At 35.8% G+C, this 17983-nt stretch overlaps 1 protein-coding gene across 1 annotated transcript; it reads right to left on the bottom strand.

Moving 5' to 3' along the window:
- Nucleotides 1-4964: 4964 nt before the first annotated feature.
- Nucleotides 4965-17612, bottom strand: zmat3 (zinc finger, matrin-type 3). Its single transcript, XM_042766651.1, has 6 exons — nucleotides 17469-17612; nucleotides 12352-12707; nucleotides 11971-12117; nucleotides 10720-10886; nucleotides 8689-8783; nucleotides 4965-7059 (listed from the first exon to the last, which is right to left on the bottom strand). Exons 1-6 carry the CDS (start codon nucleotides 17584-17586, stop codon nucleotides 6851-6853), a joined length of 1092 nt encoding a protein of 363 aa, XP_042622585.1. The 5' UTR covers nucleotides 17587-17612; the 3' UTR covers nucleotides 4965-6850.
- Between the last annotated feature and the right edge of the window lie 371 nt (nucleotides 17613-17983).

The raw sequence follows: 17983 nt of genomic DNA, 5'->3' as shown, positions 1-17983 counted from the left end.
TTTTAATTCATTGAATATACTGTCTGTGTATCCAAATCATTTTTCATATTGTTGCACCATGTTGAAATAAAGAGACGTATTGTACAGCATCATGGGAAAATAATATATTTGATGTCAAATTACATGGATTTTTTTTTTTTTTTTAACTGTTGAACATGCAGTCTGTGTTTGTGTGTTTGAATTTTATCTCCTCCTTGAATAAACCTTTTGTGGTGATTTTCTATTTTTTGTAGTATTTTTTTATGGCTCTAATATAGTAGAAAAGAAAAGCAATAAGCCTTTTTAATAGTTTTGATAGATAAGGATTTTTTGTCATATATAATAACAGTTCTTTGTAGTCAAATTAATTTTAGTTTTTAAAAATGCCTAATTTTGTTACTTGGCTGCTTTGAAGAGATGCGGTTGCACATTTATGTCTAAAAATTCATAAATCTAATAGGCATATATTAATTCAGAAGTGACATTGAAATGGTTTGCAAGACTCAAAACAAACATTTGCACAGTGTCTTATTTGACTAAACCAGCAAACTAGTGGATTGCTTTGAGGGGCTATACACCCAAGGGAAATATATGGGTGTCTTTTGGGTTGAGTTACTGACTGTTAGCAGGACAAAAAACAAGTCATTCTCTTCATGAAGTGCCAAATTTTTATGGCTCTGTGTTGAGCAAAAGTATCTCTCCTTTTGCAGACTTAGAGATACATTCCTATCATTCCTCAGTGACTCAGATGTTGGCTTGCACTGCACTTCCTGTAAGCTGCTGTATAACAGCATATTTTCTTATTAAAGATGTCGTAAAAGATGTGTCTGCAGTAAATGACTCTTTTGGGCTCATGGTGTGTTTGTTTGGTGTATGTGTGTTTGTGTGTGTGTGTGTGTGTGTGTGTGTGTGTGTGTGTGTGTGTGTGTGTGTGTGTGTGTGTGTGTGTGTGTGTTTGAGGTTTAGAAAGAGGGCCACAAGAGAGTGCTAGAGGGTCAGTGGAAATGTGGAAATGTGTAGAGAAAAACTACAAAATGCAAAATCAAATAAATAGAAGGTAAGATTAAAATAATAAATGGATAAAAATGAATAAATAAAAATGTATTCAAATAAATAAAGTAAATAAATAAAGCACAAGGAAGTAGAAAACTATCAAAATGTAAAAAACAAAATTTTATAATTAAAATAAAAAACAATTAAAATATTGAAAATAAATAATAAAATACATGAAACTAAAATAAAGAAAGAACAAGAGAATGCTAGTGGGTCATTGGTAATGTTTAAAAAAAAGTGTAAAAATATAAAAATAAATAGATTCATAAAAATAAGATTAAAATAACTATATAACATTTAATTAAATTAAAAAATACAAATATATTGATAAATAATATAATGAACACTACAGTAAAGTAGTAAGTTATAAATATATTATTTCACAATATTGTGATCTGATTTCTCTCTATGACCCTCTTCCTGTATGTTATTAAATACATGATTTCCTAACCAATAGGAAACTGTATTCTCTCTCATGTTCTGTTAACAGTCTACATGGAGAGGAAGTGAGTCTGCTGTCATGGTGTGCAGTCGACGACTTGGGGCTAAAAACACAAACAATTGTGGATATGGTTATTGATTTCAGGAAGAAGAACGCCCATCTCCTTCCTCTAGAAAAACTCTTTTCCACCATCAGCACACAAAAACAAGAAATATCACAACAATTATATTTTTTATTTAAAATAATTGTTTTCTATTTGAATATATTATAAAATGTAATTAATTCCTGTGATGCAAAGCTGAATTTTCAGCGCCATACCACCAATCCTCAATCACAGCCATTACTTAGCATAAGTCAAGTCAAGTCACCTTTATTTATATAGTGCTTTATTCAATTCATATTTTTTTATATAGTGTTTTAAGTGTTAAAGATGTAAAACGTGTGCTGATAATGCAAAAGGACAATAGTTGGTTCATGGTTGATTCAGTAAAGTCATCATCCAGTTTAGTTCAGTTCTCTTCCAATAGTGTTTGTGCAATCAAGTCAACAATATTGCCGGAAATTGTGTCCCCAACTAAGCAAGCCAAAGGCAACAGTGGCAAGGAACCAAAACTCCATCAGTGACCTTTATGGAGAAAAAAACCCCGGGCGATTCCAGGCACAGTCTGGGGGCCAGTTCTCCTCTGGCCAGATGAAACGCAAGTCAGATTGAGCAGAGGACTTGTCTGGTTCTCATGGTCTTGTGCCGATGACCGATGAGGTTTCGCTGGGGATCTGTCTCTAGAGCTCGGAATAAGAATGAAATAGACTAATATTAGTGTAGATGCCATTCTTCTTACGATGTAACAAGTACATTGGGGGTTATGGGTAGTGTTCCCAGTTCTGGTTGACCTAATTAATGCAGCCTATCAAATCAAAGAGATTTGAATTATAGAAATAATATTCACAAGAGGATCTATGACTTCTGGAAGCACCGCTTTTAGTAGCTTTAATGGTATAGGGTCTAACTACATGTTGTTAGTTTAAATATTTATTCAGTTTTTACAGTTCTTCTTGTCCTATAGCAGAAAATGAGCGGAATTGTTCCTCAGGGAATCTATAGTGCACTGTCTGATGCAATACTGTAGGCTGCATGGTTATAATTTCATCTCTAATAGTATTGATCTTGGAATGAAAGAAGTTCAGAAAGTCATTACTGCTGTGCTGTTGGGAAATGGCTGCACCTGCTGCTTTATTTTTTGTTAATTTAGCCACGGTATTGAATAAATACCTGAGGTTGTGTTTTTTTTTTCTAAAAGAGATGAAAAGTAAGAAAATCTAGCCGTTTTTAAGGCTTTTCTGTATGTAGAAGTACTTTCCCTCCATGCAATATGAAATACCTCTAGTTTTGTTTTCTTCCAGCTCTCTTTAGAGTGTGCTCGTTTCGGACTGTTTTCCTTAATCTTCTTTAAATGTAAAGGAGCAACTGTGTCTAATGTGCTAGAAAAGGGGGTGAATAGTTTCTGTTACACCATCATGCTTTTCTGAGCTACTGGATATGATGAGGAATCGAGACAAATTGGGAAGATTATTTACAAAGCAGTCTTTTGTTGTAGAAGTGATGGTTCTACCATATTTGTAACAAGGAGTTGAATTTGCAGCTTTAGCTATATGGAGTATACACAAGACTAGATAATGATCCAAGATATCATCACTCTGCTGCAAAATTTCAATGCCATTGACATCAATTCCATGCAATAGTATTAAATCTACAGTATGATTGTGACAATGAGTAGGTCCTGACATGTGTTGTCTAACATCGTCACATGATTCTTCATTCTTATCATTCTAATATGATGATTTGGTGCTAAAGAAACATTTCTTATCTTTGTCAATGTTGAAAACAGTTCTGTTACTGTGCTGCTTAATATTTTTGTTAAAAATGTGATTCAGATTTTTTTTTTTTCAGGATTCTTAAAAATATTGAGTTTTTAAAACATTCGACAAGATTGAGCAGGCCAGTTACATGATCCTAATTCTTTTAGTTTGTATTTATGTATTAAATATTTTGCTAAAATACTTGAAACATTTTTGTCTGCCAAATTAGATTTTCAAACTTTAAAATTAAAAAGCAAATTTTTGTTGAAAATGCTATGTAATTTTTCTAAATAATAATAAAACAATGTGTACATATATAAGAATGTTGCCTGTGATCAGGAATAAAAAAACACTTTCATTAGAATCAAAGCCCTCCACATTTGTTCGTCTCAGCTGATGCCACTGGAATTCCCAGATTTACTGTCCCCTCTTCCAGCTGTCACTTTTCCCAAAGGAGTTTAGCCATGCACACAATTAAAAAAAAAAAAAAACCGGCCACAAGTTTGTCAGTGGACTTGGCCCTGTACGATGCATCCCACTCATTTCAGCATTTCTGCAGTCCCACAGACTTATGGGTGGGGTGAGCAAACAGAGTGCTTAAGAATGTCATTACTGGAGGGGAGAAACCATGTTTTGTTCTCTTAAAACAAACCACTAGAGTGAAGGATAGCTCATGAGAGCTAGTTTGAGTCTTAACTAAATTTGCATAAATACAAGCTGTATGTACAATAGTAGTTGTAAAATAAAATAGTTGTACAAAAGATGTTATTTTATGGGTTTGGTTTTGCATACATGAAATGCCACATATCATAGCACTGTCTTTAATAATAATAATGATGATAAAGCTATTATTATTATTTATATGGAATCATGTCAAAATACAGATTTTTATCAACATCATTATAAAATTTATTTTCATCCTTGTTTTGATGCCATTTATCAATAAAAACATATAAAGCTAGTTTCATGGTCACACATCCAAACAGGGCATGAACAGAAATTTCCATTAGAGAGAAAAAGAATAACTTACTATTTCTTGATCCCAGTATATATTACAGACACACCCTGAAAGAATGTTTTTTTTTTTATGAAATATTTTATTAATACATTATATTCCGTTCAATATTAGAGTTCCAGGACTCTTTACAATGAAGTTAAAATGTTTTTTTTTTCATCTGTACTGTACTTTGAACCACTGTTTAATACATCTCGAGGGAAAAAAGGAAGAGGTCAGATAAATATCACATCATCTGTATTGCACTTAGACCTTTAATGAACATGAAAAGGCAACCATTATATAAAAACGTCTTCAAAAGACACTACAGCTAGATTTTATTTTAATGCACCTCAAAATAAAATGTTTCTGCTAATCCTTTAGAAAACAATACGACTCGATAATAACTAGTTAAAATAGAGGTATTTATGGATGGGAAAAAATTGTGATTGGCTTGAAGGGAATAGACTGTTGGAATCTCCATTGGGGGAGAACCATGTGTCCCTGCTAGCTTCCTTTGGGAAGGTCTGTTTCCAGATAGGGTGAACACTTCCTGACCATACAAAACACAAAACAGGATATGGCTTGAATCTCTGGGAGCAAATACAATGGCTACCAGTAGAAAACACCACCAGTTTTTATAGCTGTAGTGCTCATGTGGATAATGCAGGTTCTAGTCCAGCCTGCAACATGTTCTGATTGCATTTCCTCTTGCCTCTCTGTTGTATTTGTCCACTGCAAGTGGCAAAATAATAAATAATTTCTGGCCTAAATAATTTCTACCATCAAAGCATCACACTGATGATCAATGGTGCATTTTATGGAATAATTAGATTAGCATTATTATGTTTAAAATGCAAAGTGACCATTTTAAATTTATATCAATATATACATATGAAACAAATCACCACATTTATATAAAAAGAGCTTGACATAAATGGTCAGTAATTGAATACACAAAACATTACTTGTTATGCCGGACTGTATGTCCCTCCTACTGGAAATATATGCAAAGCAGAACAACATGAAATGCTCAACATCACAGTTGAGTAGGCTTTATACTCCGAGGCACATTTAAGATGTCTTCACGGCTTCACTGAGTCCATTAGTCCAACAAACGCTCCCATAAGTCCCTTGTGATGATTCCCACTGTAAACATTTGATTTGAATAAACATAGATGTCTGCCTAATAATTTGACTTATCACAATACTGTCTTTTCCATTTCTTAACAAGTGCAATTCAGTTCTGCAATAGTCCTTTTCTTGCAGCGTAATTGTCCTCTTAATATGTACAAGCAGCAATAATTTCATGCAGACTAATAATAAATCAGAAGAATTACCATCGCAAATAATTATGGGCAATGAACTGCAACTCTAAAGAGTGATTTTATAGCTTATATCAAGAGCAACAAAACAAGAGTAAGCAAGAGTAAAACTGTGTCATTTCATTTTCTCAATTTTCATTTCAGGGTGAACTATTCCTTCAAAGGTCATGTTTTCCTTAGTAAATATTGGAGACAAAATTTTTAAATATATAAGCATTTCTCAGATAAGCTTTGGTAGGCCAACTTGAAAACTACTAAGTCAGAAGGCTGTGACTGAGGTAGGGGGCATGGACCTTATTAAAAATAGCCATGTTTTCCATTTCTCCCTTTAGTGTGGGGAGAGATTCCCTGGAGATAATCCAAGATGAAAATAAACAACAATCACCCAAATAATTTCGCACTGAAGCATGATGGTTAACAATATCAGATGTACACCCCGAAATAGACTAAATGGTGTTTGTCAGATTGAAAATCTCCCACTACATCTAGTAAACATGTGATAGATGACAGACAGACGTAGATCTATTGTCATTGCTTTCATAGTACATTCAGCAGGCACGCCGGAGACTCGCGGTGTGGATTCTCCTGGGAATGCAGTCTCTAATCTGATCGGCAGAGCGGCAGAGCGTGCGTTCTGTAGCTCCTGAAGAAACACAGTGAATCTACGGTTCAGAGTGAGTAGAATTGCCACTTCTGTTTGTTTAGGTAACTGATTGCTGCTAGATTTTTTCCCTTTTTGAGGCATCAATTGCACGCAAAAACAGCTGGAAAACAAACAACCAGTTTTTTACACTTATTACCTCTCCAAAGCATGTTGGAGGTCATTTTAAATAAATTATAATTAAAAAAAATGCTAGACATATACAGAAATCCATACTGAAAGTTTCAAATCTTCAATAGTGCAGTATACTCTGTTATTTGTGTACTTGCTCAAAAGGTGATCTAGGATAAGAATGATAGGATAAGATTGATCCTAAATCAGTGCTTATGTGCGTTTAAAACTTTTTGTTAGATATTCCTTATTAAACAAAGCTTCTTAGAACTTTGTCTGGTACAAAAGAAATGTGTGCGAATTTTAGCTCATAAATCGCTTCTAGAATAACACACATAAAAAAAAAAACGTCACCATACTACCAGTGGCTACTTCCAGAATTGCAAGATTATTTCCTCAGGATCTGGGAATCACTTATTGGCTGCCTCTTAAGTGTATCCCAGATTCTCCATCTCGCTACGGTAGCGTTGCTCGGACACTCTGCTTTTATGCTGCTTGCTCTCCAGGTGTAAACGAAACTCTGCTTCCTCACTGGCACCCGAGTTACACATTGAGCAATAGAACTGCCCACTGGGTGTGACGCACATCGCAAGGTCTCGTGGGATACGCTGCCTCGGCCGTGGGTTGTAGTAAGGGCCTGAAACAGCACAGGAAACATGTCAGCTCATGTGAATAAATGAAACTTCAAATTAATGGCTACATGACTAAGCAGAGATTATAAGGTGATGAATTACACACTGAAATGCAAGCTCACACTGACTTGTGTGCTAATTTTCATGTTCACTCTACATTATTATTTATTAAATTTTTTTAAAGAAATGAATTCTTTTATTCAGCAAAGGTGCATTAAACTGATCAAAAATAAGAGTTAACAATTTGAATTTTTTTATTCATAAAAGAGCCCTAAACCAATGTATCACGGTTTCCACGAAAATGTTAAGCATCACAACTGTTTTCAACATTGGTAATAATAAGAGATGTTTCTTGCGCAGCAAATCAGCATATTAGAATGTTTTCTGGAGAATCATGTGACACTGAAGACTGGAGTAATGATGCTGAAAATTCAGCTTCACATTAAAAGGAATAAATTACATTAAAGATATTACATTACTTTACATTAGTTTTTACATTTAGTAATATTTCATAATATTACTTTTAATATTTTTGCTGTATTTTGGTGTTTATTTTGTATATATATATATATATTTGTTTTATACAGCCTTGGTGATCATAAGAGAAAAACTCTTACTGGCCTTTTGAACGTTTGAATGGCAGTGTATATGTACAAGAATAAATAAAGAAAATCAAGCATGATCCAATCATACAAAAACCCATTATGTTGGAAAATCACTATATTTAATACATGCATAATTCAGAACTGAACTGAAAATGCTTTTTTAATTTTCCAATTCACTTCCAGAATTTGCATTGAATTTGAATCGAGGTAAACAGGATGCAAATAATAATTTAAAGTAGAATTTAGGTTGTTTATATAACTCCAAGTGCCACCTCTAAAAATGTGCATTTCATTTATATGTTTTATTACATTAAAACATAATTATTTTAATTACATTTTGTGGAAGAAAACCACATTTTCCCAACCCTGGCACACACACTTTGTGGCTCATCATGGGTATATCCTGCAGGACATAATGAGAGCAGATGACCCTCACCCAAGGGAAACATCAGCCCTCTTCCTGCACACCTCCGTGTAGAGAGACACACTGGTTCAGCAAATTCACATTTACCAGATAAGAGTCTAATAAGAAACCTTAAGCATTTTAACTAATAGACATATTATTTTTGAAAAAGCTTTTATTTAGTTTTTTTTCCGTTTACTAAAAAATATCATATGCAAAAGCTAACTTCTTCAGTTTTAGAATGCAAAGGTGTGTGTTTTTGTGCGTATGTGAGGACAGGATCACGGGGCAATGGGGGCATGTGTGTGATTGAGACCTGCCATCGTGTGGGTGACGTTCATGAGCTCGGGCTGACGTGGGGTGGAGTATCGGCTTACATAGACCAAAGCCTTGGCATCTGGCCTGCATTTAGCGAGACTAGCGCATTGCGCTACATTAGCACAGGCTGGCAAACTAACACGCGCAGCTGCCAAGCGCTCTGCTGCCAAAGCACTGATCACAAATGGAGGTTTTGCACCACTGAGCAGAAAACAGAACCCGAGGGATAGTCTCAGGGCAAGATCACATGATGACAACATTCCATCTCTCCTGAACTATTGGTTGAGATCAATCTGTGTGGACAGTACCTGGCATGGCAGTGTTGTTCTGAACCCTACGGTTCTTCATTAATCGGTACTCATATCCATCTTTGCGTTGCCGTCTCTGAGTGTTGGACAAATCTCTGGAAAACACAGTATAAGAAAACACGAATTACCACTAATTATGGATGAGCAATTCTATTTCTATTATTTCAACTAAACCTATGTCATTCAAAGCCAAAATATTTAAGAATTCACAGTATTAAAATGACAAATTAAAACTTTATTGATTTATAAAAAAAACTAAATAAATATTAAGTCAATACATTTTTGTTCCTTTCTTTGTTATTTATATTGATGTCACTGCTACGCAAAAGCTGTGCATGCTGGTGACTCTTAAGCTCCGCCCACAGAAAGCCTCCAGGAGCTCGAATGTTTTCGGAGGGAAGCGTAAAGCTGTATCTTTCTTTAATAAATCTGATAAAACTAAAGACTCTTCTGAGATATGAGGGATGCAGTACTATTCTATAGGTACTCAAGATTAACATGAGATTGGCAGAAACTGTGTGTTATGTCCCATTTAACTACAAAAATGCTTACTAAAATTTCTGCTGGGGTATATTTGTAGCAATAGCCAAAAATACTTTTATGGGTCAAAATGATTGATTTTTCTTTTATGCCAAATATCATTAGGATATTAAGTAAAGATCATGTTCCATGAAGATATTTGGTAAATTTCCTACTGTAAATATATAAAAACTTTATTTTTTATTAGTAATATGCATTACTTAGAACTTCATTTGGACAACTTTAAAGGTGATTTTCTCAATATTTTTTACACCCTCAGATTCCAGATTTTCAAATAGTTGTATCTCTGCCAAATATTGTCCTATATCCTAATGGAAAGCTTATTTATTCAGCTTTTAGATGATGTATAAATCTCAATTTCGAAAAATTGACCCTTATGACTGGTTTTGTGGTCCAGGGTCACATATATAGAAAAATGACACATATATCCATAAATATAACATTACAATATAACAATATTGCTGCAAAATAACAATATTTACTTACATACATGCTTTCTAAAATATTTGAATATATGGAAAAATGCTACTCAAAGACTTCTGTGAACATATTAGTTATGATGCAAATGAATTGTTGAATCATAGTTTTAAATCATTCAGATGGGACAGTTTGAACTGACTCATGGATGTGAATCAAACTTGCTAACTCTAACAGCATTTTTGCTACTGAAATTTAAATCAGACACAATATGAAAAAACACTCTCATGCTTGGAAGTAACAAGCAAGAACGGATCATGAAATTATTTAAATGACAAATATATATAATAAATAATAATAAAAGCAAATAAATAATATCTAAAATAATACAACATACAACTGTAGTGGTCAAATAAAAATTAAGCAATTTAATCTCTAAGATCCTGAAGAATAAATTGTATATCGCCAGCAAAATCACTGTGAATATATCATGGATTTTCATCCAGCCCTGCTGCTCACTAATTTGTTTTGTTTTGAATTATTAGGGATTTAAACCTAGTTTAACTAGCCATAGACATGTTTGCTCAGATACAGTCAAACGTTTGGAGTGCAACAGGATGTATCTTCCTGGGTTTGTTATCAGGACCGCCCAACTCTGGCCACAGTGGCATTAAAATGAGCGCCACACTTATCAATGCAAAAAAACAGCCTGAAGATAAAGTTAACGGGAAAAACCTCCTCCTCCATGCAAAACTACCAACTAGTTGATGCATAATGTGCACATGGATTTTCTTTGATCAAGATCTATATCCTAGATATATTTTAACTTCCTAAAGTATTTTCATATCAACTACCCATAAACCCCTCTCAATATGTGCAACAAAAGGGGTCATGACTTCAGGTTTTGATCCCATTTTTGCCTTTGATATCATCCCCGTGACCAACTGCATAACTGATGTTTCATGTTTCATAATTTTTTTTTTTTTTTTAAAAAGACACCGCCCACAAACATTCAAGGATTTTCCAAGTTTAACTGCTGTTTTATCTCGGAGTGCATTGGTGTGACAGACTCACAAGGACGTGGCGTTCTGCTGCGCCTCGGCCAGCCGCAGTCTTTTGGCGTGGTTCTTGCCCTGATAGTGTGCCTGGGCCACAGCGGGGGAGCTGAAGGAAGCGTCACACAGCTTGCAGTAGTCATTTTCTGTGGCCAGTATGATTCTGCTAGTGCCCTTAGAGAGTGGCTGCAGATGGGACAATGACAGACAGTAGAGCTTTTAGAAAGAGTAGAGGGATGAAAGGTGTGCATCTACAGGGACGTCTCTGATTACTATCACACCGGACTCTGGAGTGACACCGCATGATCAAACTGCACTTAAAGATATTCCCATCTATATCTAAATATCTTGATCATTTTAAGCTTTTTGATGATATTCAATATAAATGTATATGTACAGTGTATATACTGTACAACTGTTCAAAAGTTTTTTTTTTTTAAGAAATTAGTAATTTTATTCAGCAAGGACGCTTTAAAGTAAATCGACAGTGAAGGCATTAAGTAATAAAATATTTCAAAATATTTAAAATAAATGAACTTCTAATCTTCAAATTTCCTGAAAAAAATAATCACGGTTTCCACAAAAATTTTAAGCTCCACAACTGTTTTGAACAGTGATAATAATAAATTCTTAAGCTGCAAATCTGCATATCTGAATGATTTCTGAAGGATTATATGACACTGAAGACTAGAGTAATGATGCTGAAAATTCAGCTTCGCCATCACAGGAATAAACTGTAATAATATTTCACAATATTACTATTACAATATTATTATTATTGTTTCTTCTGTATTTTTAATCAAATAAATGCAGCTCTGGTGAGCATGAGAGACTGCTTTCAAAAACATGTGACTAAAATCGACAGTTAAAAATTTATAAAAATAGTCAAATTTACCATCTCTAATGTCATTTTTGTGGTGTTTATTTTATAGATGCTACTACAACAAACAAAAACAATCAAAAACGTACAAGTTTCAAAACCTCTTCATCTGCCATTGGTCAGACAGACAGGTAGCTCCGCCCCAGATTCACTCCATTGTTTGAGCCAATGTTATTATGTTCAGCCGAGTTGGACAATCCAATCGTTTGCGATTCTGTTTGATGACGCTATTGGCACATAAATGACACATGTGTGTCACATGACAAAAAAGTATAAGTAATCTATCGATGTGCATTTACAATTTTTCATCGTCCAGCCCTATTCCCAGACAGCCTGAAAAAAAAACACACTTGTTTGGACAGAAATGCACCAGATAAGAGTCATAAGTACCTGGTTGGCAGTCACATTTGCAGAATCTGTGGGTGGAGTGGCTGAGGGTTGCTGGGAAACAGGCTCTACTACCTCTGGTATTCTAATGGGAGGTGGCTGCTGGCTGCCAGCATAAAAATTGCGCAGCTTCTTACTGTGGTTTTTCCCCTATAGACAAAACAAAGAATTGATTACATGCTTTCTTCTTAATTGCAGCGAAGATTTAAACCAGTACTCAGACTCTCAAGAAAAACAAATACCTGAAAGAAACCAAAAGTAAAAACTCCTGATTTGTTAACATGCAGTAAAGCCACCTTGTTGACATAACACAGATTGTGAAATTATTTACTATTTCCTAATCTTATTTACATACCCATAACCATAACATGAGTTTTAGATTACCTGATAATGTGCCTGAGCCTGTTGGGCAGAGTTGAGAGTGACGTTACAAAGCTTACAGTACAGAGGCTTGCAAAGCTCTTCCAGAGTGGCTTCCTGGTCAGCACCCACCGCCTGACCGTCTTCCTCGGGGGGCTTGGGACTGAGGACGGGGGGTGCTGGGATGGGTGGGTTGGGCGGCAACTGGAGGTGAGGGGGCGGCTTTATGGCTAGAGGAGTGCAGTGTGGGAATCGCAAGGGGTCCGGCGACATCATCACCGGCGGGGGACTGAGGTTTTGGATTGGGGTCATGGCCTGGAAGGGCTGAGGCGGCTGATGACATAACAAGCTAAGAGGTGGTTTTAAAACAGGGTCTGGACCTGGAAAGCCAAATGACAGAATTTAGGTGTCAGAATGAGAATCTAAACTTTTAAGGGCCTGAAAAACCTGAAAAATTGCTTCTCTTGTGGAATCTTGTTTCTTCTCTGATGACGGTGTTTTTGATGGCTTAGTCAGAAAGTCAAGCCTCGCCCTCTACATTTTTTTTTTCTTTGAATACTATAGTAAGACAATACTTAAGTAAACTCCATTGCAACTTTCAGTTCACACAGACTTTGATAATCTAAAGAACCATTTTTTCACTATAGGAACCTTTTGTCCAATGGAAAGTTTCCATGGATGTAAAGGTTTCTTCATGGAACCATAGAGGCCTATGGAACTTTATTTTTAAAGGGATACTCTGCTCCAAAATGAAAATTTTGTCATTAATCACTTACCCCCATGTCGTTCCAAACCCGTAAAGGCTTTGTTCCTCTTCGGGACACAATTTAAGATATTCTGGATGAAAACCGGGAGGCCTGTGACTGTCCCATAGACTGCAAAGTAAATAACAGTGTCCATAAGGTCCATAAAAGTTATGAAAGTCGTCGTCAGAATACTCCATCTGCCATCAGACATGCAATCTGGGTTATATGAAGAGACGGGAACAGTTTTTGTAAGCAAAGAAAACAAAAATAACAACTTTATTCAACAATTCCTTTGTCAGCAGTCTCCTCTGTGTCTCTCCATATCACCGTATGCTGCGTATGCGCTTCTGTATCAGCCGCACCACAAGGATACGCTTTTTTTTTTTCAAATCAAAGCTAAATACAGGTAGAAACAGCACATCCTTGAATAAAGTCATTATTTTTGTTTTCTTCACTTACAAAAAGTGTTTCCGTCGCTTCATATAACCCAGATTGCACGTCTGATGGCAGATGGAGTATTCTGACGACGACTTTCATAACTTTTATGGACCTTATGGACACTGTTATTTACTTTGCAGTCTATGGGACAGTCACAGGCCTCCCGGTTTTCATCCAGAATATCTTAAATTGTGTTCCGAAGACGAACAAAGCTTTTACAGGTTTGGAATGACATGGGGGTAAGTGACTAATGACAAAATTTTGGGGTGAAATATCCCTTTAAGAGTGAAGGATGAGACCTCGTTTATATCTAGCTAATAGTAGGTGTTTCTTCTGAGAAAAAGACTCCTGTACTCTCACGTCCCCTCTGGTTTTTCAGAAGAGATATCAATGTTTCAAAGATACAATATCAAAGTCTGCAATCAAAATTGAAATATTTCAATATGAACTCAAACATTTTTTCATCAAATTCTTTCAAAACCAATTTATCAAAGCTATGATGTCCACATTAATTTTATAGCTCAATGTACATTTACCCCCAGGAGAAACATAACAGAACACATCTGCTACATATAACAGAGATGTAAAGGCCACATACATTTTTAGTGCAGCAAATGAGCTATTTTAAGATACTATATCTTAGCATGGCACTTCACGTAGCAAGAGTGAATCTTTGCAGTATGGCCTTCTGTAGACATGATTAGGGCTGACTCCTGCCTCCTGAACTCAGTGCATGTTTGGTGCTTCGCAGATCTGAGACTGAGCAAGTGGGGGGTTGGAGGGTCAGCTGTTTCGTGGCTGTGTGATATTTCCAGTGTATCAGTTCTGACAGGATCATGACAACAATGATTCAGCTGACCAAAATAGACATAAGAATGCACCAAATGGTTCTGTTTCCGGTTGCCTGGACGGTGTCAGCATTAGAAAGGAACTTCTTGGAATTCTTAAACAGCCCAATCTTTATATCCATAAATGGAGCTGTTAACGTATTTTTATTTTCTGTTTTATTTTCAAAAAAAAAAAAAAAAAAAAAGTTTCTAAACAGGTTTCCTAAATGTCATCCTTGTCCCCATTTGTTTGGTTAATTAGCTAATCCCACCCCACAAACTGTCATAATTGGCTTAGTCACAAGTTGGATGGCACATTTAAATCAAAACTAACATTTTTTTTATGGAATATTGCAGTGTTTTTATTATAAATATTTATGGCCCGTTCACACCAAGAGCATTAATTTTAACTATAAATACGAAGATAACTATATTTGGGTCCACACCAGCAAACGATAACGGTCTGTTTATTCTAAGTGCATGCTCCTCTGCCAAGCTCATTACAGCAGGATTGATTCTGATTGGCTGTCTATGTTTCTATCATTCATCAGCTGGAAAAAAAATCGTTCTGAAAGTGTGGACTCTGCTATTCTTTAATATTGAGAATGATTTTTAGAACTATATCTTTATCGTTATCTTTATAGTTATCATCCTAGGTGTGAACAGGCCTTTATTTATTTTTATATATTCCAATGATCTACTCAATTCCAAAAACAAGTCCCTACATTTTGTATACTCATTTAAGAAACTATTTACTTAAGTGAAATTGCCATCGCAATTTCCACTGCATGCTCCACTGCATTCATTTCCATTGCATACATTGCAATGCAATTTTTCTGAAAATTTACTCACCCTAAAACCACCCAAGATGTAGATGAGTTTGTTTCTTCATCAGAACAGATTTGGAAAAATTTAACATTATGTCCATTGCTCACCAATGGATCCTCTGTAGTAAATGGGTGCCGTCAGAATGAAAGTCCAAACAGCTGATAAAAATACACAATAATCCACAAGTAATCCACATGACACCCCTCGATCACATAACGTTTTGTGAAGTAAAAAAGCTGCGTGTTTGTAAAAAACAAATTCATCATTAAAACGTTTTAATGTTAAAATTTCAAGCTGTTGCTTCTGTCCAAAATACCAATTCAAAATCCATAGTAACACTTCCCCCAGTGAAAAAGCCCATCCCCTGTTGTCCTCTCTCATCAAAGTCCACTCACATGTTTGTTTAGAACTGTTTTGGCTTGTAAATAGTACTTGATCTGTGCATATTTCTCTCCTGATCATCTCAGACAAGATTATGGACGGGTATTTTAGCTTAAACTTGTCACTTCACAAGATGTTAACTGATGGACTGGAGTCATGAGGATTACTTGTGGATTACTGTAATGTTTTTATCAACTCCCAATCACTGCAGTGGATCCATTGATGAGCAAGTGATTTAATATTACATTTCTCCAAATCTGTTCTGATGAAGAAACAAACACATGTAGATCTTGGATCTCTTCCATTAACAAAATGGACTGTGATTGGCTGCTTTTCATGTTGGTCATGCAGACTTTCCTATCAGAGTGGGTAGTTCTAAGCAAGAATTGGTTGACATCAATAGTCAGAAGTCTAGCTATGAAAAAAAAACCTCTCTGCATCATCATTTGCACTATTAAAAACATTTCAATGGCCCACCATTTTACATTCTTCTAATTTCTTCTCATTTACATTCTTCATCCCTTCACATATCTCTTGGTCATCAGAGAATACAAGCCCAGAAATAGGTCTAAGTAGAACCTACAGTCCCAACTCAAGGTCAGGGACACATACCTGCTCTCCATTCAGATTAAATACACAGCCTTTTAGAAGCAATGCAAAGTTTAGTTGGAGTACAAAAACAAACATCTGCTCTTTCATCAGAATTAGGATAAAATATTTTTTAGATTTAGGGAGGATTGTTCTCATTGGGCATTTATAATGCAAGGTATGCAGGACACATGAGAAGGTAAAGCAGTACAATGACTTGATGCTGCAGGTTGTTTTACACCACTCACCGCTGCAAAACACTTCCATGCTGTTCATGCATTGTACAGTTGTTCTTTGACAGCATCAATTATTGAGATCAGAATAAATGCATTACATGCTTGGTTTGCTCTCTGTGCTTAAGGGACATTCTGCAGTGTTAAGATCATGATTAAGGTCATCACGCATTTTGTCTTTCTCTATTGGCTTATAGAATTCAGTGCATTACCAGAGCTGCACGGTGTGTCACCATATATAAAAGCCACTTTAACACTTCATCCAAGATTTGCAGAGTGCTCTCATGAGAAATAAATAAGAATTGAGCATTTTTATGTCCTGAATGGCCTTGTTAATTAGACTGCCAAGGAGTCCTCTTAAATCAAAAAATCCACATTTGTAACCATGTGTTACTTTGTGTTTTATGAGGACATGGACTGCAAATTGTGACATTATGGACTCCTGCTGGGAGGTTTAGACAAAAATCATCACTGATCTTGCATGCCCCTCCATATCAGTACAGTTATAGGTTTCATATATAATCTAGACTCAAGTGTGACAATGGACATTGGCAGAACCTACCAGGTACCTCATTCAATTTACCTCATACACTATTCTGCATAATTTTCTATTTAAGGAATAAACTTCTCATTAGTCCATGGTCTGTTAAAAAAACATAAATTGAAAAAGCTTGCATGCATGATTTATTTCTTTATTTTTTTTGGACTTGATCTAATGCAAACATAACATCCATGCAGAGCTTAGGCAGAATATCATCATATAACAGAAATAGAGTGGGATAGCACAGAAAGAATTTCTGCACCTGAAGAGTTTCAGGGACATTTGAAATATGTTTGTCATGTACATAACATTCCATTAACATTTTTAATGTGCCATGATCCTTTGGCAATGCAGATAGGGACGTTCATTCTCAATCTGTCAGTGGTTAGGCTGACATCAAGACCTTTCTTCTCATAAATCTTTCCATTATTTAAAAATAAAGGTCGGACCCTAATAAAGTCCTGTTTTATACCATTGCCGTGCAAAGCAAATTTGATGCAGAACATCAGTTATAACGCAATGCACTGGAAATCATTTCGAAAACATTGTCTCGTCTTACCTGTCATCCGTGGGAAATAATGGCTGCAATCTCCATAGTTTACAGGCTGAGAGCTGTAGATATTGCAATAGTCAGCACTTGAATAAAAAGCATCTCTGTTCTTTACATTCATCGCCATCTTCCCTGCATCCTTTCAAGCTCTCTCTGCTGCTCAACTTCTTCAAGCTAGACGTGCGCCGCATGCTTCAATCGTCCAACAGAGGGGTGTTTTCAATCACATACGGTTTCCAAAACAGTAGAAATACGAGAAAAACGTTAGATAAATGACATAGAGGGATATTTGAATTATTCTAATACATACATTGGAAAACCGTATTTGTAATCACAATTCCAATGGTCGGAAATATTGTGCAATTTATAGTAACGTCTCCCGCATCCTAGTTGGTACAGTCCATTTCCTTTCGATGTGAGAATCTGATTGACGATTCAGCACGCGCAATGAGAAGATGCGCCAGCCTGTGACTTGTGACGGGTGTGTGAAGTAGCCTACTTGAGGTAGTGTACTTCATTACTGT

The sequence above is a fragment of the Cyprinus carpio genome, chromosome A11, assembly GCF_018340385.1.
Source record: "Cyprinus carpio isolate SPL01 chromosome A11, ASM1834038v1, whole genome shotgun sequence".
Taxonomy (NCBI): Eukaryota; Metazoa; Chordata; class Actinopteri; order Cypriniformes; family Cyprinidae; genus Cyprinus; species Cyprinus carpio.
Note: the sequence above shows the minus strand (reverse complement) of the source record. Positions and strands in the feature narration are given on the sequence as shown.